This window comes from Notolabrus celidotus, chromosome 19 (genome assembly GCF_009762535.1).
Source record: "Notolabrus celidotus isolate fNotCel1 chromosome 19, fNotCel1.pri, whole genome shotgun sequence".
Taxonomy (NCBI): Eukaryota; Metazoa; Chordata; class Actinopteri; order Labriformes; family Labridae; genus Notolabrus; species Notolabrus celidotus.
Window position 1 is genome coordinate 25,465,898 of NC_048290.1, and position 27,274 is coordinate 25,493,171.

General features: G+C 38.2%; 2 protein-coding genes across 5 annotated transcripts in view; both read left to right on the plus strand.

Annotated features, from left to right (window-relative positions):
- The first annotated feature begins 5,196 nt into the window (after positions 1-5,196).
- Positions 5,197-19,034, plus strand: cercam (cerebral endothelial cell adhesion molecule). Of its 3 annotated transcripts, none has more exons than XM_034710156.1 (12): positions 5,197-5,706; positions 7,620-7,730; positions 8,412-8,529; positions 8,732-8,866; positions 8,968-9,172; positions 9,448-9,567; positions 9,668-9,744; positions 11,501-11,607; positions 12,352-12,484; positions 13,879-14,006; positions 14,561-14,764; positions 17,450-19,034. In XM_034710156.1, the coding sequence occupies exons 1-12, from the start codon at positions 5,504-5,506 to the stop codon at positions 17,679-17,681; spliced, it is 1,773 nt and encodes a 590-aa protein (XP_034566047.1). In that variant the 5' UTR covers positions 5,197-5,503; the 3' UTR covers positions 17,682-19,034. The 3 variants fall into 3 exon arrangements, with proteins under 3 accessions (XP_034566047.1, XP_034566048.1, XP_034566049.1); XM_034710157.1 differs by having other exon boundaries at positions 5,597-5,706; positions 7,625-7,730; XM_034710158.1 differs by lacking the exon at positions 5,197-5,706 and adding an exon at positions 5,791-5,800 and having other exon boundaries at positions 7,625-7,730.
- Positions 19,035-23,459: 4,425 nt separating this feature from the next.
- sardh (sarcosine dehydrogenase) overlaps positions 23,460-27,274 on the plus strand; it is a 58,968-nt gene continuing 55,153 nt past the window's right edge. Inside the window, exons 1-3 of one of the 2 annotated variants that reach the window (XM_034709122.1) lie at positions 23,460-23,698; positions 25,059-25,245; positions 27,063-27,199. In XM_034709122.1, the coding sequence (XP_034565013.1) occupies positions 25,064-25,245; positions 27,063-27,199 (319 nt within the window). In that variant the 5' untranslated portion in view covers positions 23,460-23,698; positions 25,059-25,063. Of the gene's footprint in view, positions 23,703-25,058; positions 25,246-27,062; positions 27,200-27,274 lie in introns of both variants that reach the window. The other variant, XM_034709121.1, reaches the window with a different exon arrangement.

The following is a 27,274-nucleotide window of genomic DNA, read 5'->3' on the forward strand; positions in this document are numbered from 1 at the left end:
GACAGAAACACTTCTCCCTCTGACATGTCCCAACCTACAGCCTCTCACTCTCTCACGCTAACTAAAGGGTTCTGACTGGGTGGAGAAAAGATGAAAGGAGAGAGTGGTGACATGGTGAGATGAGATGTGCATTTGTTTGAGGGTGGCATGTGACAGTAGTCCATAAATCATATGAAACATTTTGTCTTTAGCTGTGTTAAGGAGAAAGCTTGGTCTAAAGTTAGAGATGTTTGCCATATGTTTGCTGTCAATCCAGTAGATTGATATAAGAAGATGGAATTTCATTGTAGGCTCACCCTGCTATGCAAAATCATTGGTGGAAAAAGGTATTTCTGTTTTACAATAAGACTGTGGATTACCAATGATAGAAATTGAAGTTACAATGAATGGATTGTCCCTCTGGGGTGCCCAGCAATAAAACAAAAAAGCTATATTTTTTCTTACATAAAGGACTGTGAATTATCCATGACAAGTGCAGAAGAGACAAATTGCTGTTGAATTTGAGAAGTCCTTTTTTGGGTGTTATGTAAGCCACAAAACATCATGTTTACTTCCACTGAATTGAATGAAGGTAGAAATCAATGGATGTAAATGTAACTTCTCATCAATAAGAAAACGAAAGTTCAAATGAATTCCAGTCATTTGTCATAACAAAAAATAAACATTGCTTATCCATTTTCTACAGGTTTTTGTGTGTGTGTGTTTAGGTGCCATACCATTATCATAACTTTCATTGATTTTAAACTTCAGAAATATCATGGCAGTGTGTCTCAACCTGCACAAATAAAAAACAAAACTAGCTGCATGTGTGTAAGAATATTTTCCATGTACTTTCAACAGTATCTATAGAAAGTTTTTCTTAAAGTTTGAGATATTTGTCTTGTAATTTTATTGCCTTACAACTGTACAATAAATGGAGGTAAAAGGGATTCCACTTAAGGTAACATCCGCTATTCAAAATTATTGTTAAAAGAAATGTTTGTGAAGTTTTACAACACAGATTGCAGATGATCAATGATAAGTGTAGGAATGTTGTCAAAACATACACAGTGGATCATTCAGGATGTAGCAGACAAAGATACACTGCTGTTAAATTTTCTAAAGGTCAGGTTTTGGTTGTATCTTTTCAAATAACACATGAATCCATTCCCTCCCATTAATTTTAAGGAAGGCAGAAACCTCAAATATCACAACAATCTCAATGCTCATTATGTTCCAACCTGTATCCTTAAGAACACGAATATCTGTGTATGTACGTAACCCTATTTTTCCAGGTTCTGTCTGCGGTATCCGTAAAAAGGTTCAGTTAAAGTTTGAGATGTTTGTCTTTAGATTTTTCTGGCTCAGAGTTTCAGTGAATGAAGGTAAATGGAATTTTCTATCTATTAGAAAGTACAGTTTGGATTTGCTTTCGCTATGCTTTTTTGACAAACGTGATGGATCATCCAGTATGATTAACACTATGGTCAATATTTTACAGCCTGCGTAAATTAAAAAAAACTCTCAGTATGTGTTAAAAACACTAGAAATAATCATGTCTATGTGTTTTATTAGTGTAATTTGGGTTTAAAAAACATTCTGGCAAAATCCCAATACAAGTACAAGCCTCAAAAGCATTATCGCCTTTTCTCAATCTGGTCAAAACAATAAAGATTTTCTTTTGTCATTCTCTAACTCTCCCTATGTCCCTCTTTCACACACCCCCTCACACAAACGCCATCTCCACCCTTGACCTCGCAGTGAAAAGTTAGTGTGCCCGAGGTTGAACTCTCCCAGATCTGCCACAGCCACAAACGATGGGAAAGTGGCCCTGACATACGTGTATGCATGCATGTGTTTGTGTGTGAGTGTGGCAACACTTGGGGTGTCATGAATAGGAGAGATCTGACCCTCAACCTCCCTGACCTGTCCACACAAATGGCCCCTTTAACCCAGCTCTGCTATTGTTAACCAAGACGGCCTTCGTTTATTCACACAGGCCACCAGAAGAGCCAAAATTCATTATATACCACTTTGCTTATTATTTTCCATCAACATTTATGCCTCTCCTTTTCTATCAGCCTCTTTCTCTTTTTCCTGCTCCCATCACTCCTCTTTTTGCTTCTTTCACAGCCACTTTCCTTTCAACCTCAACTTCTGATCTTGAATTTTCACTTGAGAGAGGAGCTGATGGAGCATCACTACTAAAATATTTGCATCATTACATTTAGTATGGGTTTAAATATACTGAATTCTTGGCTGAAAATGTACCAGATCTATCATTCAATGCAGGATCGAGAGTGTCTTTTGAAAATATATATATATATATTGATCATTTTTCAATTTTGTTGAAAGATACTAACTCTTACTAACTTGCTGGATCTGATTTCTGCATTCAGACTAGTTGGTCATTCAATTCTAAGGGAAAGATTTGAGAAAAGGATAAATTCTCTTGTTAAGCTTATTCTCATAGGTAAGCCTTGGCAAGTTTAATCATATAGCACATTTCAGCAACAAGGCAGTTCAAAATACTTCACTAAAAGACATACATGAAAAGAAACACATGACAAGAGAGCATTTAAAATGTAGAAAATAGAATTAAAAAGTGAAGAGAGTGTAAACTGCTAAAACAGATGCCAAACCATAATATAATTTGATAGAAAGATAGAAAATGTATAGTGTCGATGGTTCAGTTTCAGTAACATTCAAAATGGAATATGATGTTCCTCAATGAAGTATTCTAGGTCACTCTCTGTTTTGTTTTTGTGCTCTCTTTAAAGTTTTATTTCTGTAAAGATTCCTTTAATAACTGGACTGTATGCATGTGTGCAGTATAATTGCAGACTCCTGGAAATGTTGAAACATGTTAGACTTCTTATAGTTTTTTCACTGAGTTGTTACATTTAGTGATAACAGGTGTAATCTGTCTAAATTGGATTATCAGTTCAGGCTATCAGACTACATAGTGTTTATACAGAGGAATGCTGGTTACTAATCTTACATGACAACCCAGTAGTTGACAGTAGCATGCTGGATTTCTTTACTTTTTCTGAAAACAGTCTTGACAACAGCTGTCAAGGGAGTTTCTCAAACTGGGGCCCCAGAGACCTCCAGGGGTCATTCAGGAGGTTCAAGGTGGTCCCTGCAGCAAAACCTGAAGTGAACACTTCTGCTGATCCTCCGTAAGAATGGACACAGCAGGAAGGGATTCAACTATGACTTTACTTGGAAGATATTTTTGACTAGCAAAAAGTTGTTGACCCTAGGAGTGACAAATAACACAAGCTGTTTATGAAGGATGTCATCCACTTTCTTGATTTCCTGGTCTTGATCAGTGGGTAGGTGACCAAACACACATTTAATCTACCCACTCCTAAAACCAAACCCCAGTGCCTGTGCCTGCTCCTGATTCCTCCACTCAGGTATGGATTTCCTCAAGCCCACTCAGGGGCACGCAAATAAAAGAAGCATCTTTTGACCCTTTCATTAACTCAAGAACAACTCTGTTTTATGAGTTCTTGCTCAACAATGGATGCAGTGTGAGTGGCAAACTCTGAAGCCTCTTTGGGCTTTAGGGCTGTGATAAATAAAGCCAGAGTGCACATGGGAAATGACAAATTACAAGTTGGATTTAAAATCTGAAGGGCCACTTGGCTAAATACTGGGAGGCAACAATCTGGTGTAGCTGTTATCAGCTACTATGACTCTGTTAATTCTCTGATCAGAACCCTGATAGCTTCATTTGAAGACTTTCTCTCTTAAACGCAAAGTATCCCAAAACATATATGGTTAATTATCAACCTATTGATCATTGTGAGATTTTTCTGATCAAGTCTACTCTGCTTTAAACTCATTACTTAATATTGTTTGCAGAAGACTTTTGCAGCTGTGAAGCTGTCCTGCCCCCACAGCAACAAGCAGACTATCTGTGCTTTAACCATGCAATCACACAAACACAGACAAACCGAGTTAGATCCCAATATTCTTCATAATTTCAAATCCTCTGCCAATTCATCTTTCATTTTTGAGGATTTTTGATTTGCATCACAAGTGTGTGCTCTCCACAGAGGGTTAGATGTAATCAATGACCTCCCTCTACACAGCAGATCCCACTGTGGGTGTCTTTTGGAACTCGGTGTAGCATAAAACACAGCAGGATGTACAATTGCTGTTTTTAAAGCCGTGGAGGAGCTATGTAAAGCTGTAATAAAACACAATATACTTAGGTAACATCAAAAAGGTATATGAGTATCATTACCATATGAAAGAATGTCACATTGTGTGGTGTGATAATATCTTGATGATGCAAAATGGTAATTTCCAAAGATATAAGCATAGATTACAAATAAATGCTGAGATGTATAAAGTGTTAGAGTTCCCTCCAAATGAAAATGGCACTACCAATTGAAGGCACAATAAGAATCCTCACAGATGAGCTTAGCAGTACTTGAGAAAGAAGTTAGGCCTACATCCCACCATTAAACAGAGAGCCATAAGATTCAGGGGGAGTGGAGGCCATTCTCTTAGATCAAACCTCCCTCTGCTGGTCAATCTGTGTAACTGCTGCCAAAATAAACAGCAGAAACTTCTTTGAAAAACTACGTAATGCACACTTTTCTGCAATTTTTTTTCTTTAGCTTTATCAAATCGGTTTCGTCCTGCAAAGCTGCATGCATTACGCCACATGTGCACGCTTCAAGTATCTATAACAGTGTGGAAATATGAATGAGGAGATCAGGTCTGCTGAATCAGTGAGCTCTTTTAAATCCCTTCTTAAAACATACTTTTATGGCAGAGCCTTCCCGGATTTTATCAGAATTTTATTTGACTTTATTTTATTTAAACCATCTTAAGAAATATGTTTTAAAATAATTGTATTCCTTTAGAGTTCTTTTAAGGGAATTTTATGTCTTTTAAAATATGTTTTATTTCTTTATCTGGACTTGTATGTTTTTATGATCTGCCTGTTTTATTTTGCTGCCCATGTAAAGCACTTTGTAACCTGGTTTTGAAAGGTGCTCTACAAATAAATTATTATTATTATTATTATTATTATGATTGACCTGTCACATACAAATTATACTAACAAATAATAACGTTTATTGGGTCAATATGTTGACAAATATATCATTATATCGCCTAGTATCCACTTACATGATAGCTTCGGATCAATGCATCACTTTTTCCCTGACAGGATGTTTCATGCTACACGTCATACCTTTCCCACTATGTCACCGTCGTCTACTGAGATTTACGCAAAACTACAATCTGTCCAAATCACGCCTACATGCAGACTAATCTCTTGGATACAATTTGTCAGAACTTCTTTGTGCAATGGATCCAAAGCGGAAGTTGTAACTTAACCCTCTCTTGTAACTTGGGTTTGGATTTCTTGTAGGAAAAAGCGAGCAGCTTTAACACAAAGTAGTGGGGGTTGAAGTTTTTGGGAAAGCCCTTTTTTCTGGGATTGCTGACGCGTCCTGCGTGCCGAAGCTCTGAGGACTCACAGCTTCCAGCTTCCACCATGTCTCTTTACTTTCTAGTTTTGTTGGCCTTTGTTTTACCGACTGAATGTTACTTCTCGGAGGAAAAGTATCCAGAGGAATCGAAAATGCAGCCTCCGACCGTGGTCGTCGCGATTATAGCCCGAAACACTGCTCACTCCTTGCCGTACTACCTTGGAGCTCTGGAGAGACTCAACTACCCCAAAGACCGCATCTCTGTGTGGTGGGTGCCCTGCATAGACTCTGCATGCTCTGCCAGACTGTTTGTAGAGAGAGGGGGTCTCCTTTTTTATCCCACTATAGCAGCCGTTCAAAAGGTCAATGGCATTTAAATGAGTTTGTGAAAGCAGCAGCTTACCACCCCTCCCTTGTTCCCTCTGTGCCCCTCACACTGCAGCCTGCTAACTCTACACTCTTCATTTCCTACTGTGTACTGCACGATATTCTGTGTTTTAACAACTTTCTTCAGGTTCATTTGCTTTCTTAGATGTCAGTTTAACAAAGTAATCACTTGTTAAACCCACAAGCAGAGCTGTCTTTTAATAGTTTTTTGCAGCATATGCCTCTATAGTGTGCTTACTTGCAGTTTATGTACCATTAACCAACCCTCATCTAATTTAAAATCTATTCTGCTTGTTTGTGTTGATGAACTTGCTTCTAATGAGGAAGATTAACAGTTGCTAAGTTGCCTAACAGTACTCAGTAGACCTTGGTAATTAGAAAAGACTGATTAATTGTGTTTAATGATGTAGTAACATTAAAAATGTGGTGGAGGTAATAATAACCCAGTAGGTGTGTGTTCATAGTGGTGTGTGTGTGTGTGTGTCTGTGTGCAGGATAATCAAGGCTCTTATTGCCCTATAATTAAAGCTACTGTGAGGAACTCGGATTATGTCAATTTTGGCACCCCCTGTGGACAAAATTGTACATCTTATCAATTTGCTAATCATGACTTTAACGAGTAAGAGATGTTTTTTAACTGAAAATCTCATCCAGCTTTCTGTGAAGAATTAAACGTGTCCTTACTGTGCATGTAAATCCCTTTGACACAAGCAGTTCAAGCATTAGAAACAACTGCATTGAAATGATCATTCTTGTTGTTTTGGAATACTTTTGTAGCTCATAAAGAGGCTTCAGTATTAATTCCAGTCTGTTTCATAACCAGTTCAAATCTTTCAGGAGCTTTAATTTCAAAGCTCAGTATCAATATGAATCTAAATCGTCAATAATTCAACTTTGAACAATTAAAGGAGCAATTTCCTACACTAGAGTGTCTTTTGGTTAATCCCACACTCTAAATATTCCTTCTCAATAATCTATTAGAGTTTATTGAGAAGTTTATCTGCTAATGGGTTTATGATGACCTTTTAAAGAGTCATTAACGGGAGATTTGCAGAATCTCTTGCCATGTGACAAATTTATATCGACATGATTTAGTTACCCCTGCTTTACAAAAAGTAAAAAATCACAGGTGTGGATGTTCTATCTCTGGAGTAGAGGTAAGTGATGTTGAAAGCTTATTCCAATGTAAAAATCAGAGTTTAGAAGATGACGTACAATAGCTGAGGCAGCATAAAGGTGACAGTGGGATACTGTGATTAGAAGAAACTGAAAAAAACTTACTGACTGGTGAGGCCTCTTTTAATGTAGCAAGAATTCTCAAAGTTTTGATCCTTTATAAGAAAGCTGTCTCATGTTGTTAAAAATGAATATTATGTAAAGTATTCTCCCCACCTTTAAACAAGCATTTGAATTTGTTAGTTGATGTTGTGCATTTATTTGCAGCCCCTATGAGAAGTTTTTTAGCTGGAACAAACTGCATTTAATACTGATGCTGTTTTATGACCTACCAAAGCAAACAAGACTACCAGAATTGCATTGGCAATTTCTATAATAGTCTGAATGCCAGGGAGGACGTGTCATGCTGAGTGACTAACTGCACACTGCCAAAACAGCTCTCCTTTTTCAAGGCAAAGATTCTCCGTGTGATACATTTGACTGTTAAACTAAAGTAGGGGAACATTTATTTTCAAAGTACTTCACATGTTCAACACAAAGTCAGCATAGAGATAAGAGCTGACACAACCTAAAAGTCCCTTACAAGGCCTTTAACTGTGCTCTCTCTGTTCTCTTCAGGGCAGCCACAGACCACAACGCAGACAACACCACAGCCATACTGAAAGAGTGGCTCACTGTGATGCAGAAGTTTTACCACTATGTGGAATGGAGACCCCTGGACAAGCCCACGTAAGTCTAAACACATAGCATGTATTTTAACCTGAGGAAGAGGAACCTCTGGTTCTGATCCTGTAAACAAATCTTAGAAGACTTAAGTAGCTGCATTCATGTAAAGCTACTTTATCTGTTTTGTTCTATCAGGATCACAATCAGAGAACCCCTGAAGTGTCATAATGTTGGTGATTAGTTGAATTTATCAACTGGGGGTAAACGAATGGATTTACAAACCGTACCTGCATTTAGATCACCGCTCTTGCTCACTCTATCTTTTGCCTGACTCACTGTGAAAGAGACACAATGCATCTTTTAATAGCCTTTTAATCTGCAGCTCACCTATTAGTCATGGCGGAGCCGCAGTGTTCCTAAAGATAGCAGTCATTTCCAGATGCTTATTAAGCACGCTTCTGATTGTCCATACCTGTAACTATGTGAGGACAAACATCTTTATAAGCTTTTCAGTGTAGCTTTGTTTTGAGCTTTGTATGAGATACATACAGAATTTAGTTGGGCAACCCTCCCAAATAGATTCGCCAAGCTCCTGAGATACTCTTTAGGTATTTATTTCTTCATTTTTGAAACCTGCATGGGAAATAAGTCTGTTTCTTGAAGCTGATAAAATCTTGCCATTCAATTTTGAAAGCTACAACAAATAAGGACAACATTCCACTGTGATTTCCCTCTCTGTTGTAGGTCGTATGCAGGAGAGTTTGGTCCCAAACACTGGCCAAACAGCAGATATGAGTATGTGATGAAGCTGAAGCAGGCAGCACTCAACTTCGCAAGAAAGCGCTGGGCTGATTACATCCTGGTGAGTGTTGAAACAATCTTTATTCTGACAGCAGTGTCAGGATTCATATCAGTCCTTTCTCTTGTTTTATCTGATGAAAGTTGTCCTCCCATCGCTGCTCTTGTTTCATCCAAGAACAAGTTTTGGCAACGATTGTTCCCAGAGGCATGAGGCTCTTATTTTCCGCTCTCTTTCATCCGTTTCCTCTGTGTCTCTGTTTCAGTACGCAGACACAGACAATATCCTCACCAACCCAGACACACTCAACCTGATGATAGCAGAAAATAAGTCTGTCATCGCTCCCATGTTAGACTCGCAGGGAGCTTACTCGAACTACTGGTGCGGTATCACTCCTCAGGTGAGTGTGAACTTGCTGTAAATGTTTTTTCATGCTCATGCTTTTCCTGTTTATGTCAATCCACCTCTCTCTCTCACTCCCTCTTTTTCTCTCTCTCTCAGGGATATTATCGTCGAACAGCGGAGTATTTCCCCACCCGACACCGCCACAGACTGGGCTGCTTCCCCGTGCCAATGGTCCACTCCACCATGCTGCTGGATTTAAGGAAGGAAGGCATGAAGAAACTGGCCTTCTTCCCTCCTCACGATGACTACTCGTGGCCTTACGATGACATCATTGTGTTTGCCTTCTCATGCCGAGCTGAAGGTGTATTAGTGCTCCTTATTTTATTGATATATTCTTGTAATTTCCTCCACTTAAAGATCCTCTTGGGCGTTTTTTTATCTGTTTATGAAATAGACTGAAAATGAACATTGATACCTCTAAATGAAAGTCAGCAATGAGAAAAGAGTTGGCTGCTTTGTCCACAGAGGGGGCCAACACACTGAAAGGTCCTCAAAGGAGCTTTAAAGACTCTATAAAAAAATGTAAATGTCTTGTTAATTTCTTAATTTATGGATTTATCTCAATTTAATTCTCAGAGATACAGATGTACCTGTGTAACAAGGAGCGCTACGGCTACCTGAACGTCCCGGCTAAACCTCAGCACACTTTGGAAGATGATCACCTCAACTTTGTCCATGTGCTTCTAGAGTCCATGAGTAAGAATAGACTTTTTTTCACTATTTGATATGAAGCAGCTACGTCTCTGCAGGTTTTTCTTGTTCTGTTAGCTTAGCTTTCATCTCTCTTTTTTGCCAGTCGATGGTCCTCCCATGAAGCCGTCTCGTTTCGTCCACATGTTCCCCAAACAGAGAGACCTCATGGGCTTTGATGAGGTAAGAGACATCTTGTTCTGTTTGGTCTCTGGTTTGGATGTAGCTGTGTTTTAGAGAAACAATCATTCATGGTATTTTCAATGTCAGTGAAAAAACAATGCTCCCTAATCCAGACTCCTGAACGAACAAGTCCTCAATGATCACAACAAGTGTAAAAAGTTTGTTTATTAGCTTGCTATTTGAACAGGAATTCTCAGCCTTTTCTTGTGTTTGTTGTGGACACAAATGCCTTATTCTGCAGTAGTTTTCTTTAAAGTTGCAATACTTTGTAGCTTTTTAAAAACCCATTATACATCCATTTTTAGTGACTGGAAGAAACGCTCCAACAAAAGCGATCTATCCACTGGGCAAGTTGTTTGTCTTCTGACATGACTTCCAAACATTTCAGTGTGAAGATAAAATGTTTAAAAAGGAAATAAAACCTCTTTTTAAGATCAGCTATTTGGTTACTGGGAGAGCAAACATTTTTCAAATTGGATAGATAATCACAAGAACACATGAACTATGGGTTAACTGTTTAAAGTCTCCCTAAAGACCTTAAAGTTTGAGGCTGGATTAGATAGCTGAAGAAAGAGAAACAATCACACCAGAGCTTTCAGAGAAGTGGCGCAGCTGACTGCTGCACAGCCACAAAAGAAAGTCTTAGGCGTGCTCTGATCCAGAGATATGAAAGACACAGTACATCAGGGGTTCTCAGACTTTTCATCCTGCGACCCTTAAAATACAAGTGCCAAGGACTTGGCGCTCCACTGTCCATCAAAGTGTTTTAATGTGGCTTGATTTAGCTGCAGAAAATTAACCTACCTATATGAGAATGTCATATAGGTAGGTTGATTTAGTCATCTGGCAAAAAAAGAATGGCAGAAACCTCATCACATTTTCTTTTTTCAAGGTTTTATTTCAAGGTTAGCTACTATTTTTTTTTACAATATTGGGTTAAATGTACATTCTAGAAGACATCTCACAACCCCCCATTTGTGTCTTGTGACCCCCTAGGGGGTCCCGACCCCCACTTTGGGAACCCCTGCAGTACATCATGACTTGAGTGTTCATACAGCATTACAGATCTATGTTTTAAAATATTTTTTAGATTAAAGAAGTGAATTTGGTCATGAACACATTGATCCAGGAGGAAAATAGGTTTCTTGGTCATTTGCAGAGAAGTTGCCCGAAAATGCAAGTTTACAAAAAGGGTGCTGTGATTGGATGAATATGTGTGAAGTCACTGGACCACAATATCACAACTTTTGGAGAAACTATTTAATGCTCACGAAAAGCATCTGAAGAAGTTGAAGCTAGAGAAAAGAAGTTTGAGACTGAGCTAAAGCAGGGCCTGATCCAGGACTATTATCAGTCAAGGTGTGGCCTCATAGTTGGAGGCTAATTTCCACCTCACTGATCCAAGGCGGGGGTAAGGATTTTCAACAAGACTACCCTTTATTACATGACCAAGCAGTTCTTAAATGGTTTGAATCTAAATCCTGGTTCATACCTGTGTGGATTTTGCTTGTGTTGACATCTGCTTATAATCTGATTTTAGAGCACACAGCTGGTCTGGAAAATGAAGACAGCAAAAAGGAATTAAACTTGTTTCAGGCAGTTTTCAGTATTTCAAGTGCGAAGTTAGCCTTATCTGTATTCTAAATAAGTTTGAATACAGACTTGTTTAAAAAAAGTCACAAATGGAGGATATTGATTTACACTTTACTCACAATTTGATGCAGATTCACATAATCATTCATCCTCCCTTCCTCAGATATATCTGATTAATCTGCGGCGGCGTCAGGACCGCAGAGACCGCATGCTCCACTCTCTGAATGAGCTGGAGATTGACGTGAAGGTGGTGGACGCTGTGGATGGGAAGTGAGTGCACACTCTGAAACAACCCAACATAAAGAGAGCAGTTCACAGACTGAGACAGAAAGTGTGTATATGAGAAAGAGAGAATAATCATCACAATAAAAAGCAGACTCCTGACAGAAAATGTACACCAGAGGGAAATAATGCGTCCAAGCAGAAATGTACTAATGCTCATTTTGGTGTAATTCACAGTTCAGGATTATTGGAGTATTAAGAAAAGTCTGTTAATAAAATGTCTAAATTATGACTTAATATACTCCCCTTCATGTGAACCCTTGATTCTCAGTGCAAGGCTCCTTCTTTTACCTTTCCTCCTCACTTTGGTTTCCAAATCACTGACACTAAGCAATTTCTTTTACCTTTTTATTTGCTTCTTTGCTTCCTTTAACTGTTCCTGCCTTTTTAAATTGCTGCCTGTCTCAAAGGAGATTAGGATTTGTTCAATAATCTCATGGTTCATGCTTTTACTGTAGGCTCGTGGTTAAATTCTAATCACATTATAAGAGAAGTGGAAGAGAAGTCATCTATGCATCAATAAGTTTGACTCTATTATAGTGTATTGTTCATGTGCACGACCAGAGGATTTAATATTGCAGAGGGAGTTTAACTGGAGCTGCATGTGGAGGAGCATGTTTCTGTCTCGTGTAACCCATGAGAGAAACTAATATCCACCTGTCATAATTGAGATTCTTTAAAGAAGCAGGGTTGACATTTTGCATTGATGTATGTGTGCTTGTGTTTATGCAGTGCACTTAACAGCAGTGACATTAAGATCCTGGGTGTGGACCTGCTTCCAGGCTACTATGACCCATTCTCTGGACGCACCCTTACCAAAGGAGAGGTGGGCTGCTTCCTCAGCCACTACTTCATCTGGAAGGAGGTGAGAGGACACACATTGTTCAAAAACCAGTCTACATATGCGTGACCAAATAATAACAGCCAGCGTGTGTTGTCTTTTTGTTACATATCCTGCAAAGTCTGGAGTTCGTACACAGCTCTGGCTCTGTAAATAAAAATCAAAGTGGTTCAGAGCCAGCACACAAAATTCAGACCAGTTACCAACATGTATGTAAGGCACTTTGTCAGTAATTCTCCCTCTTTTATGCCCTCAGTTTGGAGAAAAGGAGGTACACTGTGATAATGATTAGGACTGCTTCCCCTACCCAGGCAACAGATTCTCCAAATTCCTACATATTTCTCAGAGTAGAGTCATTTCCCTGGCAATGCATTTCCATTAGCTTTTATGGGAGCAGAGTTTCTGTAGAAGAACTGAAGGGAAGAATGGACATGCATCCATACACTTTATTTACGCTGGTGTCCCATGATATTTAACTCATTACAGTTTTTTTTCAACTTAACTTAGGATGACCATAACTCCTATCCCCAGAGTCACAAAAGCAAAAAACAAACATAGAAATAGGCTTAACGTATCTCATTAGCATGAGCAACGGCAGGGTGGCATGCCTGGCTTTTCACAGTGACCTATGTTTTCTAGTTTGCAAGAAAGTTATCCAATGTTTCATAAGTAAACAAGCATTGTTATTTCAATATAATAAGATAGATGCATTTTTTAGAAAGGAAAAACCAGCTTTGATGTCCTGAGTTAATGAGATATAATTAGTCAAGATCAGGAAAATAACTGGTTATCATGTAAAAAAAAGTTAAAAATGGTAAAGATGCATGTCAACTCAGGGCTTTTATACATACACTACCTTCAACAATTACCTTTAACATCATGTTAAAAAAACAAAGTTTGAAAACAGCCATCCAACCATGCTAGCTGCTGCTTTGTTTCCCATTTCTGTGCAAAGCTAAGATGACACTAAAATGGACAGGTGAAAGATAAGGATGGTGATTCGTTCTGTACATTTCTGTTCTGCATGTTGAATTCAATCTTTTGGGGACTGTGGGGATAGTTCATCAATAAAAATGCTAATCCACAAATAAATTTGAGTTATGAAAATTAAAAAATAAACTTTTTCTGATATTCAATTAGCTAAGGATAGGTAACTGCAATGTATCACAATAAAACTTCTTGTCTTCTTTGTACATTTTTTTTCCTCCTATGGAAAGAAAAATAAAATAACGATGACAATTGATATAAAAAATTTAAGTTTGGGATTTAATTTCTTTGAAATCAAACAATAAGGGACCATCTATCTGAACTCAAGCCATTAAGGTTTAACATGTACAGTACATGTAGGCACTTCTTGAGTGTTTTATCTGGATTCCCTAAACATCTCTGACACTAATGGTGTTTTGTCCTCTCTTCAGATGGTGGACATGCAGATGGATAAGGCTCTGATCTTTGAAGATGATGTTCGGTTCCAGGCCAACTTCAAACGACGAATCCTTAGATTGATGGAGGAGGTGGAGCAAGTAGAGCTGGATTGGGACATCATGTAAGATGGATATGTTTTATACATATATATATTGTGTTCAGGGATATGGTTACAGTTAAGGGAAAGGCAGGGATTAGAAATAAGACCTGGCCAAGTCCATAAAGTATCCTCCTGAAGAATGTGAATATCAAAAGTAGATGTCCAGGAATACACATTGCATGTGTTTTGTAGACCTTCTGTGAATGTGGTTTCCATGAGACATGGAGAGAAGTGTTTTTAATCCAAATCATTCCTGATTGATCAGACACAACTTTAGAAGCAGGATGAAAGCATTTCAATAGTTTGTATCAGCAGGAATAAGGAAAATGTACCAGGCATTTTTTTGTTTTGTGGTTGCCATAACTCTCTAAAAGGGTAAGCAGTAAGCACACATGTTCAACAAATGCTGCAATACTGATGCTGCAGAAAAAGAAAAAAAGTTACCAACACATCTGGCAACAATAAAACAGTAACAATGCACCAGATTGTATAACTGGGAGGTTTTAGAAATTGTCTATTCTTTTCAACCTCTTGATCCTCTTCTTCCCTCTTATTATGGCTTTGCCTTGCTCCAGATACTTGGGTAGAAAGCAGGTGAATCCTGGAAAAGAGGAGGCAGTGGAGAAAGTACAGAATTTGGTGATGGCTGACTACTCGTACTGGACTCTGTCCTACGCCATCTCGCTTCAGGGAGCCCAAAAACTGCTCAATGCTGAGCCACTGTCCAAGATGCTCCCTGTTGATGAATACCTCCCCATCATGTATGACAAACATCCAAAGTAAGTAAAATACAGCTCTTCATTGAATTTTGTTTCATCTATGCATGCAAACTTTGTTCTTTCCTTATACTTGTTTAAATCACTTCCATATTTACTTTGACTCTTTCAAAGCTCAACAACCTTCCTTTGCTGCCAGACCTATAAAGCCAAATCTGACCTCATAATTGCTAAAAGCATTCTTCCCTATAGTCATGTAAACTTGTATAGATGCTATATATTTAGCCTAGTTTTTGTGGCACAAGTAGATTAAAGAACAGTACTAAGATCTGCGGTTTGCTACTTTTTTTTAGAGTTTCTCTAAAAAGAAAGTCAATTTAGGCCATATCTTTATTCATTCAGTTTCATATGTTGTGGTTGTGAGCTAAAACAGAACACCACATTTTAAAGTATGTCTTAAATCTCACTGAAAGGTTGTTTTTTAACAAGTTTCATCGTAATGTTTTTTTTCTGGGATTTGTTCTCTGGATTATGAGTAACTTATTTAAGGGCATAGTGCAGTTGATAGACCTGACCTTAAAAAGGAGATTCAGATGTGCTTGTGGCAAAAACTGATCTTTTACAAAACTAGAATACCTTTTAATGTTTAGTGGTTGGCTGGTCTGACTGTTGGTCACCAACCAACTGAAACATCTGTTAAACCATTGAAAGGGAAATGTGACCAACATTTATGTTTCCTTAATTAAGGATGATTGTTAATTATTTGAGCTATATTTTGTAGACTAGGCATTAGGTGAACAACTGTAATCATTCTGTCCCACATTCTCAAACTTGCTATACCTTGATGTAGTGTTTTGCTGACATTAGCATGCTAAACCATTAAGCAAATACAACATACTTGCTTAAATTTAGCATAATAGCAGAGCACATTATGATTAGCATGTCCGCATTAGTGTTTTTTAGCGTCACTGTACTGCTTTCTTAGCAGCAGACCTTTGTTTACTTTCTTGGTCACAACATTGTCAGTGTGACGTGCTACAAGTCAATGTTAGCAATTTGTCAGCCTCACTCATCTCCTAGCATAGGCTAGTCTACCTTGTGAGCTTAGAATGTCTGTGTTTGCATAACTGTTGACTGATTTGCTTTCCTCTATTGTAATAGCATTATTATTATGGTGTGCTAGCATGTCTCTTATAGCATTTAATAAAACTCACAGAGCTGCCAGCAAAGGCTAGTTTACTAGTTTTGTTACATTGGCGTTGTTAGAATGCCTGTTAAAACAGCTTTTGCCATTACTGTAGACTCATTAGCTTCTTTTATTATTATGCCATTGTTATTATGGCTTGTTAGGGCATCTATTATAGCATTTAATCAGCCTCACAGAGCTGCTAGCATGGTTATAGGTTTTTGCTAGCTTCCATTATTATAACAGCACTAGTACTCTCAATGTGACGTGTTAACATGTCTGTTTGAGCATTGTCTTAGCCCTACACAGCATGACTTTAGACTCTTGTTTACTTTGTTGTGTTCATTCATGTTGTTCCAGTTGAGGTTTTCTCAAAACAACACTTATGTCTTCCATGTGGTCTTAAAGTGTGCACTGTTCTTCATTGTCTGATCATAAAAGTCCTCCTCCATAACCTCTTTGCTCACACATGATTATTGTTGTTTATTGGCGGCATCTACATACCTGCGCCTGACTTTAACCACGTTATCCTTTAAATGATCCCTTTTCTTTATTTTCAGAGTGTTGCAAAAAAACATATTTTACACATTTCAATTTACATACAATGATTCATTACAATAGGTATATACTGAAATCAAACTTGTCTTTTTGTTTAGACAAAAGCAGCACTCTTTTTCTTTTTTTTAAACTCCCTCAGACTTCCCCCATCTCCTCTCTTGATAAAAAAAAAACTTATAAAGAACTGTACAATCCAAACTGAATACAACTTGACCCCAAATTAAATCAGGGAGCACAAAGAACACTTCAACATACATCAAATAGTTGTATAGAAAAATAACTTCTTGATAAAACATCTAACAAAAGTGTGGACTGGTGCTATGTATAAACAGTCTAAAAACTGCAGCTACAAACTTCTGTACTGTAAACTCTGGTTTGAAATTATTAACATGGCTATTATTTACAGACACATATATTTTTAACAGCAGTAACATTGTAAGTAATTAAATAAGATTGAGAAACTGAAAGGTCTATTGAAATGATCCCTTTGCATACAGAGTTCCTAAATCATCCAACTATTATGACTTAGCAGAGTATCTGAGACCTATAATACTGTGATGAAACACACCTTGGTCTGCAGGGCCTGCAAACCAGAAGGCTTGGCAGTGTCTGTGTGCTCCATCATGTGTGGAAAACTGGCTTATAGCCAACCCACTTTCTTTTTCTCTCCCTCTTTCTTTCTCACCTCTTTGAGTCTAATTCGATATGCTTGACTAGTTTGCTAAGAATGCATCACTACAGCACACCACACATTGGTCCTGCTGTTGCCCTTCATGCTTAGAGTCACTTCACCATATTCAAAATATCAGCCTCTGTCTCAATCTGTTGTAAAATCAGAGTATTCCACGTAGATCACAGAATCTTAACACTGAATTGCAAGAATAATATAAATTCAGTTGGAATTTTCCAAAGAAGTGTAAAAGTTGTATTTTGAATATGACAATTTGTAAGACATTAATTAAATGAAATATTTGTATTCTAAGCGCAGTTTCCTCTCCTTGTAGTGAGGACTACAGTTCCCATTTCCCCAACAGAAACTTACAAGCCTTCAGCACACTCCCTCTTCTGGTTCAGCCATGCCACTACGCCGGTGATCCTGAGTGGGTGAGTGACACAGAGACGTCGACTCTGTGGGACGATGACAATGTTCGCACTGATTGGAGGGGTTCCCACAAGACCTTGAAAGGGTCTGCGCCGCCCGAGATGCTGTCAGCTGCCTACAGGGACGAACTTTAGTACAAACACACAGAGCTGTGGAAAACCAGCTGCGGGCCAAAGGTCAGGAGGTCAGACAGCGATACGCTGAGGAGAGAAAGTGATCTCTGACTTTATTTCAGTCCACTCTGTGTCCCACCACTGACATGCTCAGGGACAAACTGAACTCTGGGTTTTTAAAGCATGTTAGCGGGTGTTTCAAAAAGAGGATTTCTTTTAATAGAAAAATATAAGGGACGGTGAAAATGTTTTAATACTTTACTGATATCTCAGCAGTTTTGACTTGAATGTTCAAACAAAAAATTCTATTTCATTCGGTTCTTCAGTTTGTCTCTTTGAGTTTCTCTATTTGTGCATGTCTTTCTTGTTATTGTTTAGAGGCCATTGTATTTAAAAAGAAACTGAAAAGAAATGTTTAAAAATGTCCCTGATTTCATAAACAGATTTAAAGCTAAGGTACCTCAGTTTCTAGGGAATGTGCAAGACTTACATTTTCTTCAGGAAGTTTGCTGTGAGGGGAACACGCTGAATGTTTGCGTTAAAATTAAGCTTTCAAAAAATGAACTGCAACTTTAAGCTTGAACTCATGAGATTAACTTCTACTCTACGGCTGAGTTTGAGTATTTACATTCAGAAAGAGAAATGTACTATTTATATTTTTAACACTCCCAATTCTTCTGCCTACTGGTCACATTGTGGCTTTAATTGTTGTATTTTCCTGAGCTTAAATGGTTTTCTAAAGACTTAAAATCAAGTGATATAGGCTTTGATTTAGGACTAAGACTTCTCTTGCATAACTTCAAACCAAACAAGTTCCCTTGGGAGTACATACCATTTTGCAGAAAATTGTATATCAGGGTGTGACTCCACTTGTCAAGCTTAAATTTTATCAACATGGTGGTAAACATTGATCTAGTTTTTCCAGAGTGCCTCTGCAGTAAGAACCGCCTTCTTTCCTGCCCTCACCTGTTAGAAATGTACCCACAGGTGTAGCAGACGTCTGTGAAACTATAGCAGCCATCTTTACATTACCACATGTCTCCTCAAAGCTAATTAAAGTGTCTGTTTTTCTGCACAGGTTTGAAATGCAAGTACATTCATCTCTCTAGTATTGCTTCATGTTGTCTCTTTTTTCTCTTATTTTAAATGTTGATTTCTATTTTTTATTTCTTTATTTATTTGTAAAGTCTTTCTTGATGTTGTTCATTGATAAATCCGAACTGGTACGATGTAAACAATCAAGGTTCAATGACTAGTCTGCCAAAATCCTCTCTCTCTCTCTTCTTTGTCTGAGATGTAATAAAACCAGATGTTTGGACAATTGTAAAGCAGACTTTTCAAGCGTTAATAAAGATTAGGTTTTTTCAAATTTTCTCAACGCCTAAATGTGGTAATTCATTGTCATAGTAATGAACATTTTTTGGACATAGAATAATGGTTGTTGAAAAAGTACTACAAGATTTTGTAGTAACACACATTAACCACAAGAGGGTGTGATATCTTTTCTTTTGCAATGAAACATGCAGATCAGACAGTTCTATTCACTATTAAGAATTGTTCATTTTTCACCTGATTTTAGTTCTTTTTTTGTTGACTTCTAAAACTGTATCACTGGAATTAGTTAAATCGTAGTTTTATTCATAAACTTAAGGAAAGTTGGCAAGCTGTAACATCTTTTTTCAACTTTAGAGCAACATTAAACATCTCAGTTGTTGTCAATTAACTTAAGAAAGTGTACCATATACTTGCAGGAGTCTAAAAACAACCCAAAAGCAAACCTTTTGGTGACTGTTCAGTTATTGTAACTGTCACTCACTGATGTATATTACAGTAACTATGTGCTTTAATGTTCATAATCGCCACAGTTGTCTAAAAATGCAGAACAAAACAACAAACAAATCAAATACTATGCACCTAAAGTTAGTATTAAAATACAGTCCTACAGGTTTACTGTTTGCAGAAGCAAACCAAGGTGAAAATGCTACATACGGTATGAAAAGCATTTGAGAAAGCAACAGAGTTCAAAGGTCTCTGCAGGCCTTTTCCAAGTTTCTGGTTTATAGCGGAACATACACACACAGACAGAACAGAGAGGGATTTACTGCTTGGGGTCTGCCTCAGGCTGTATGAACTGGAGAGAACCTCCTATCAGTGGAGGCTACCTAAACTCAGCTCTCGATTGGTTGCTGACTTGGAGGTGTGGACACATGAGGTCAACTTATCAGGCGGAGACAGTGCCAGTGGCTCAGGGCTTCGGGTTTCATAATGTGGAGTTACATGAGGCGGCTGTGTTTGGGGTTTAAAATGTCTCTCAACATTCATTCCCTCTCAGCAGAGTCAACATATGTATCTTATGCCTCTCACATACACTCATTACATGTTTTTCTGATGTTCTACTTCTGCATGGATTACTTTCTGGACCTTAAGGATTCAACAACAGCTGCTACCCTGACTTCCCCCCCAGCACAACCACAAATCACTCACTTCATGTAACTTGATGTGAATAAAAAAACAAAACAACTGCTTTTTTATCCTTTGACATTGTTTATTGGTGCATTTTAAGAAAGTGTTGTAATTTAATTCAACCTAGTGTAAAAACAAACAGAAAAAAAATAAAAATAAAGGCTCCAGTGATGAGTTTTTAACTGATTATGAAACAGACTGAAATGAATATTGGTGCCTCTACATGACCTACAAAAACAAATGAGACCATCATAGAGAAGAGTGATTATCTCTTTACACCACCAAAACAGCCTTTTAACATTATATCATCATTAAAACTTATGTTGTTTGACAGGAAACACAACATTTCACAAAACACAACATTTCTGAAAACAACATTTCACAAAATACGACATTTCACAAAATACAAAAACATTTCAGAAAACACAACAACATTTCACAAAACGGAAAGGGGAGGGACAACACTTTCAACAAAACACTCCATCAACAAAATTGTTGAATGAAAAGCCTGTAAAAAGCATCCACTACTAAGCAGCTCTGTGGTGTGGTGGACAGGGCTGCTGCCTTACAGTCTGATGGTTCAGGATTTAAATCCCATCAAATGTGAGATGGAAACAAAAAGTGACCTCACAGTGGGCCTCGTTTACTAATAAATGCATAGAAATGTTCTTACTCTGTGCATAAAATAAGTCCAAGACTTATCCAAGACCACCATGGCTCAGGTTAAGAAAAATGGTTTGATATTAAAGTGGACGCAAAAAAAAAGACTAGCAGAACAGAAAAGAAAGAAGGAAACTAGAGGAGGACAAGGACCACCTGATCTGACAGCTCAGGATTAAAGAATGCCTGTGATTATTGGAGACACCTCCATATCAGTAATATGTTCCTGAGGGATAAAGTGATGATATTCAACCGTCGCCTAATGGTCATTCATTTAATTTAATGAACACGGCACGCCACAATTATCTTGCACACTTTCTCAGGGGCGTAGAGTAACTTGCCACCAGCTGTGCCCAAACACATCCAACGAGCCTTCAGCAGCCCAAATGTGCGCTCTGCTACGGCATGCAATTAAACATTTAGTCAAACCTCAACAAAGGCAAAGAGGTGTAGCTAAGGTGAACCTTTAGCCTGCTGGCAAACAGTTACCTCACTCAGCCTGTCAGCCACCTCCCTCATTATGGAATGTTGATTATGCACTGCATTACTCTCAGCTGTAATGAAGCCCGGAGACTGAGGAAGGAGAAGAGCTTCTGCATTTTTTCTGTAGCTCACCTATTAGGAAAACACAACATCAACGAGGTGATTTGATTTGGATCCTGTAGTAATGCAACAACAGGAGTAACTTGCACAGACATGTACAACCTATACCACACCCATTTCTTAAGCCTTAATGAATATATTGAAAGTCTCTTCAGGCTTAAGGGACTGTGGTTTTGCTGATTCAAGATGTCAAGATGCAAACTGCCACATTATTAGTCATAAAACCCAACACAAATGTCCATATTCTGTCCCAGCACCAAAGTCCAAAGAAAATATATTTTCTTTTTATTTTAATCAATAGTGTAGTATAGCTAAAGTCGGTGCTAATTTGTTTGTTCGTGCCAACCACTTCACCTTAAACTGCTAAAACAAGGGCTGACCTTGTGAGATTACACACTAAAGGCAAGAAAGTAGGAATAACACTCAAATTCTGATTTACCACTCAGACTCAGATGTAACCATGACTGGAACACCTCCATAGTTGCCTCTTCCTATTTTCAGATTCTAGATCGAATGTCAGGTGTGGAGGTGGCACAGGTTCTTCTGGAGCACACGCCATGTTTGTTTCTGTGTTTTTCTGCCTCTGTGTCCGTCTACACTCTCCCCTCTCAGAGAACATTCAGGCATCCAATCAGTGTAGCGCCTCATTATAATGACATCCCCACCCACTCCGATCATTGCATGGATAATGAGGTTAGATACTGAATTTGCAAATCTTTCACAGAGGCTGAATATGTAATTTTTTCTGCACTTTCACCCAAAACTCCGTTAACTAGAACATTCTAAACAGCTAAAAACACAATTTTATGGAACATTAATGGGACTTCCTGGACTTTTGGAACTAGGAACAGCAGTTTTACATACTTCCACAGTGGCTTCAGGTCAAAGCTGCTTTTAAAGCAAAGTCAAAACATATAGACCCAATCACACGTTGTCTCAGGAAGATAATTTCAAGCAAAAAGACCACAACCCTGTACTGTGCTGATTCCTGACTGGGACTTTTTTGTTGTTGTCAACCCCTGCTTGAGCAAAATTGCTTGCGTTTTTGGCTTTTTATGTTATTTTGATTATTAATCAACAGTGGTGGACAGTAACAGAGTACATTTACTTGTTTAATGTACTTAAGTACATTTTTGGAGTATCTGTACTTAACTTGAGTATTATTTTTTTGGGGAACTTATTACTTTTACTCCCCTACATTCAGAAGACAATTATAGTACTTTTTACTCCACTACATTTCTATCAATGCTCTAGTTACTCACTACTTTTGCTTTGAGTTCAGATCATGAATTTCCTTCTCTTTTCTGAAATCAGATCCTAAGACAGTAGATGTGCTTTTGTAGTTCTATTTGTCTCAGTGGTTTAGTCATACCTGTATATCGTGCGTCTCCACGGTTGAACGTGGAGCAAACACAGAGCAGATTTCACTCAGATCAGGCAGTTCATTTAGAGGTGGTAATGATGGCTATAATTCCCCACCTGAGCACCCATGGTCGTATCTTCAGCCAGAGTTAGAGGTCTTGGAAATGAAGAATTTCATTTAAAGCTAAGTTGTCTTTGGAGTAACTTGCTGTTTTTATTCCATGGTATAGTTCTAGAGATTTCAAGTAATGATTTCTAAATAAACATAATGTAACAGAATGTACTCGTATTTGTGAAAATACAAAGTTTTCAGCTATTTTAAAAAGTACTTTGAATACTTAATAATAATAACAATTAATAAATAATAATTTGACAGAGCAACTTTCACCTGTATTGGAGTAATATTTGACCAGGAGGATCTATACTTTGACTTAAGTAATGAAGCTGTGTACTTTGTCCACCACTGTTAATCAATCCTGAGAAATAATAGCTTAACATTTTGCTTATCTTTACATTCTTATGGAACTAAAATGTGTTTCTCCTCACCAGGCACTTGGTTTCTGTTATTTCTATTATTTCTACAATTCATTGCAGTAAATAGTGTACAGGCTAGAAATCCTTTGTTGTTCCTTCTTAACATCATAATAAATAAACATCCTGTTTTAATTTGAGGTGTCCTTATTTGACTCAACGGTATATGTTTCTGAGTTTACAAAACGAATGGAAGGGGAGGGACCAAGACAGGAACTACTACTGCAGGGTCCTGCTACCCACTTTCAGCTCACGTTATGTGACAGCTTGTGGACTGCTGTACCCGAGTCACACTGAAAATCGCGGTTTCTTTCCTAAAAAACACCAATATTCGACCATTTTCTGCGACTAACAAGACGCGTCTGCAAAAGTACCTTTCATCGAGTGCATTGACCCGGACAGTCTGTGACACGCGGAGTGTAAGTAAGTGTGAATTGTAGACATAGCCTACTGCTCTCATGCAACTTACAGTCAGTTTCAGTGAACTTTCAGGTTTAGGCAGGCTGTTTGTTGGATCACATGCACCATTAATGCCACGTTACTGCAAGCCTTTCGCTTTACGCGCTGTTTTTGCTGTTTAGGACGTGGCGTTTACGCTGAAATACACGCAATATGTTACTCACACGTGCGTTTTCTGCATGTTTAGGTGCGTGTTACAGTTCAGTGACACTCAGTGTTGTTAGTGCCAGTCTCTATACTGACTTTGAAGTTTGCTCCAGAGCACAGATCTGTTTGACACTTGCATACATTTCAACTGCAGCAATGCAAATTAATGAATGAGTGATTACTGTATCGGATTAAGTCAACATACTCAGCACAACATGCGTCTTTTACTTTTAAATCCGGTTTACCAAAGTAGTACCTGCAGGTGCTTCATTTTCAGTTATCAAGTTTGTTCATAGGATAGGTGAGTTATTACCTGATCTCGTTCTACTTTGAACCCCCAACTTACCATGGGGCTAGGAGAGATAAAACCAGTTGCAGTGATATAAGAAGACAATATAACTCATTTTCAGTGCTAAAGTTGCACTTGTGAACTTGAGCTGAATATTAAACTTTGATCTTCTAAAGTAATTATCTATTTACAGCTTTGTTCTTCTTGCAACTTCACATTTTCAACTGAAATTTCACATTCACATTTAACCATTGAATTTATCTTCAATACTGTCTGCACCTATTATCTATTTATATTTGTCCATTTTTAAACTGTCACAGCACTGCACTACCTGCACTGTGTACATAGTCTGTTTTCAACTGTATTTTATTATAATTGTATTGTGTTTTAGATTTAAATTTTTTCTATTTAATAGTTGGTAGAGAGAAACAGCATCTCGGTTTTCCTGTATGTCTTGTATATATGGTGAAAATTTGACAATAAAAACCTTTGAATCCTTTGAAATACAGGACTCTTATTTAAGCAGCTGCTAATATTGTTATCTTAAAAAACCCATTACCTTCCTTCTCAATACCTTTTATTCTATAAAATTAGATGCAGACTTACTTTCAGTATGATATCCAAACTTTGTGTTTGGCCACTTGAAAATTTCAATTAATGGCCCAGGCTCTTATTTTCTTCACTCTTCAAACACACCAAGCCTTACCTTAATTCATATAATGCCCTCTGTCATGTTGTCATCCTATTTATTAAAATCATTTTGCAAAGAACTGTGAAATAGGGGTTAGTGTATGTGTCCTATCTCTGTATGTTGGCACCATGAATTTACTGTATAACACAATGTATAGAGGCATGAATACCAATATTCCTCTGTCTGTCCACAGGGGCCATGGCCTTCCTTGGGAGCACAGTTCGGCGGTTGGTGTCAGCAGTGCGGCCCCAACGCTCTCCCTTGTGCCGGATGCCCGCTCGCACCTGCAGCTCTGAGCCCACCAAGGAAAAAAATGTTCCGTATGAAAAGACACTCAAACAGGATGGATCTTCCTCTGGGCCCACTAAACCTTTACCCAAGTTAGTTTTGTACAACATGTCTGGATGGTACTCGCTGTATCATGTGCTGTAAAATGGACAGTTCACTTGTAGTGCACTTGTTTGGCAGTACATGACAATTTTGTGAAATGCATCAGTACTGGTGTTCATGATGATGGTATGTTCTACACCTCAGGTTGTAGATAGCTTCGTGGGTGTCTCAGATCTGAAGAGACATTTCATTGTTAGCTTAATGGCAACAATTGGTGTAAGTAAAAATGTTGATATATCTGCGAAATGTATGAGTAGGTAATACAATTAACACACATTTCATTTTATTTTCATGTAAATAAGAACTGAACAAATGCATATTAAAAAAAAACAATACGATATGATAGATACGGCATGATACAACATGATACGATTCATTGTGAAACGATGTGATACAATTTGATGCGAGGGAATGCAATTATTTTATTTTGATTAACTATATTACACCCTAAGGGAAGTTGGTCTTGGACTGAAGTGCTGCACACATTTACAGTTGAGGCCAAAATGATTAGCCCCCCTTGTGAAATCAGATAAAACCCTTGATTTCTCCATGAAAATGACCATTAACAACAAGTGTTTATAGTTTATTTGTTTCCAAAATAACGAAGTCAAAATGTTCACTATGTTTGATTTGGATATTTTATTGATGCAATGAATTGAAACCAGAAAAGGTAAAAATGACACGTCTAAAATGATTAGCCCTCTGGCTCTAAGTAGTCAATAGTGCACCATTTCTGAGCCACACCTGACAACAACCTATTAGAGGAGTTCTTAACAAGGTTGGCACATGTCTCTTGAGGGATTTTGTCACAGTCTTCCAATGCAAATTGTTCCAGCCGCTCCAAAGTACATGGTTTCTGAGCATGGACATTCATTTTGAGCACCCGCCACAGGATTTAGATCTGGGCTCTGTGCAAGCCACTCCAGGACCTTGGTTTTGGTGTCCTTTAAGAAATGTTGGACCAATTTTGAAGTGTGCTTTGGGTCATTGTCTTGTTAGGAGGCCCAGCGCCAACCTAAGCCTAGACTAAGAGCAGATTTCTTCAAATTATCTCTCAAAATGTCAACGTAACTTTCTTTTTTCATGATGCCATGTACCCGAACAAGGCTCCCTGTGTCCGAGGCTGGAAAACAGCCCCACGGTATGAAAGCTCAAGTGTTGTTAGGAAGCAAAAAAAAATTCCCCCCCTGGGGATTAATAAAGTACGTTTAAAAAAAACTGACCTGCAGGAGTTGTTAGGAAACCGGCTGATTGCACTGGGTTAGTTTTGAAAGCAAGAATTCTTATTTGAGGCTGATATTTTTGACCGCCCCATTTTTCACTATATTTGATATAAATCAAGCCTAAAAATGTCTTTTATATTCCAAAATGTACCAAAGCTACTAAATAGCACAAGTATGATTGTATCAATGATGCAAACATTGGGCAGAATTTAAGGAAAATGTTCCATAATTCCTGGGGGGCTAATCATTTTGGCCTCAACTGTAGCTGCCACTTCAGAAGTTTTAATTAATTGAAGACAATGAAAAAAACTATAATCACATGTCAACAGAGAATCACACGCTAATGAAAGAACAAACACGTTTTTCACATGTTCCGTATTATACACAACATAGATAAGTGAAAGATGTAAGAATACCATGCTACTACTGACCAACCCTCAAGAGACACATGATAAAAACTTTTGATTGAGCTTGGCACAAATCGTTTTTTCAAATGGTTCATTGTGCTGAATCAGTTTGGGGTCTCTGTTCTACTTTTAAGGTCACTCTCCAGCTCATCTGTAGAGTTCTGCTCCTGTCCTCAGGTCAGCGGATGTGGTGGTGATTGGAGGAGGCAGTCTGGGCTGTCAGACCATCTACCACCTGGCTAAAATGGGGATGACAAATGCTGTTCTGTTAGAGAGAGACAGACTGACTGCTGGCACCACCTGGCACACTGCAGGTAACCCCCTGTCAGGGTATGGACAGGTGTAAAGACTGTGTATGTGAGACGTTTGGGATCCAAATGTCCTCTTAC

Excerpts from the sequence above, each read along its gene's own strand:
- cercam (XM_034710156.1), top strand. The coding sequence starts at position 5,504 with ATGTCTCTTTACTTTCTAGTTTTGTTGGCCTTTGTTTTACCGACTGAA. Across the intron at positions 8,867-8,967 it reads GGTGCGGTATCACTCCTCAG|GGATATTATCGTCGAACAGC; the intron begins GTGAGTGTGAAC and ends TCTCTCTCTCAG. Across the intron at positions 12,485-13,878 it reads ACTACTTCATCTGGAAGGAG|ATGGTGGACATGCAGATGGA; the intron begins GTGAGAGGACAC and ends TCCTCTCTTCAG.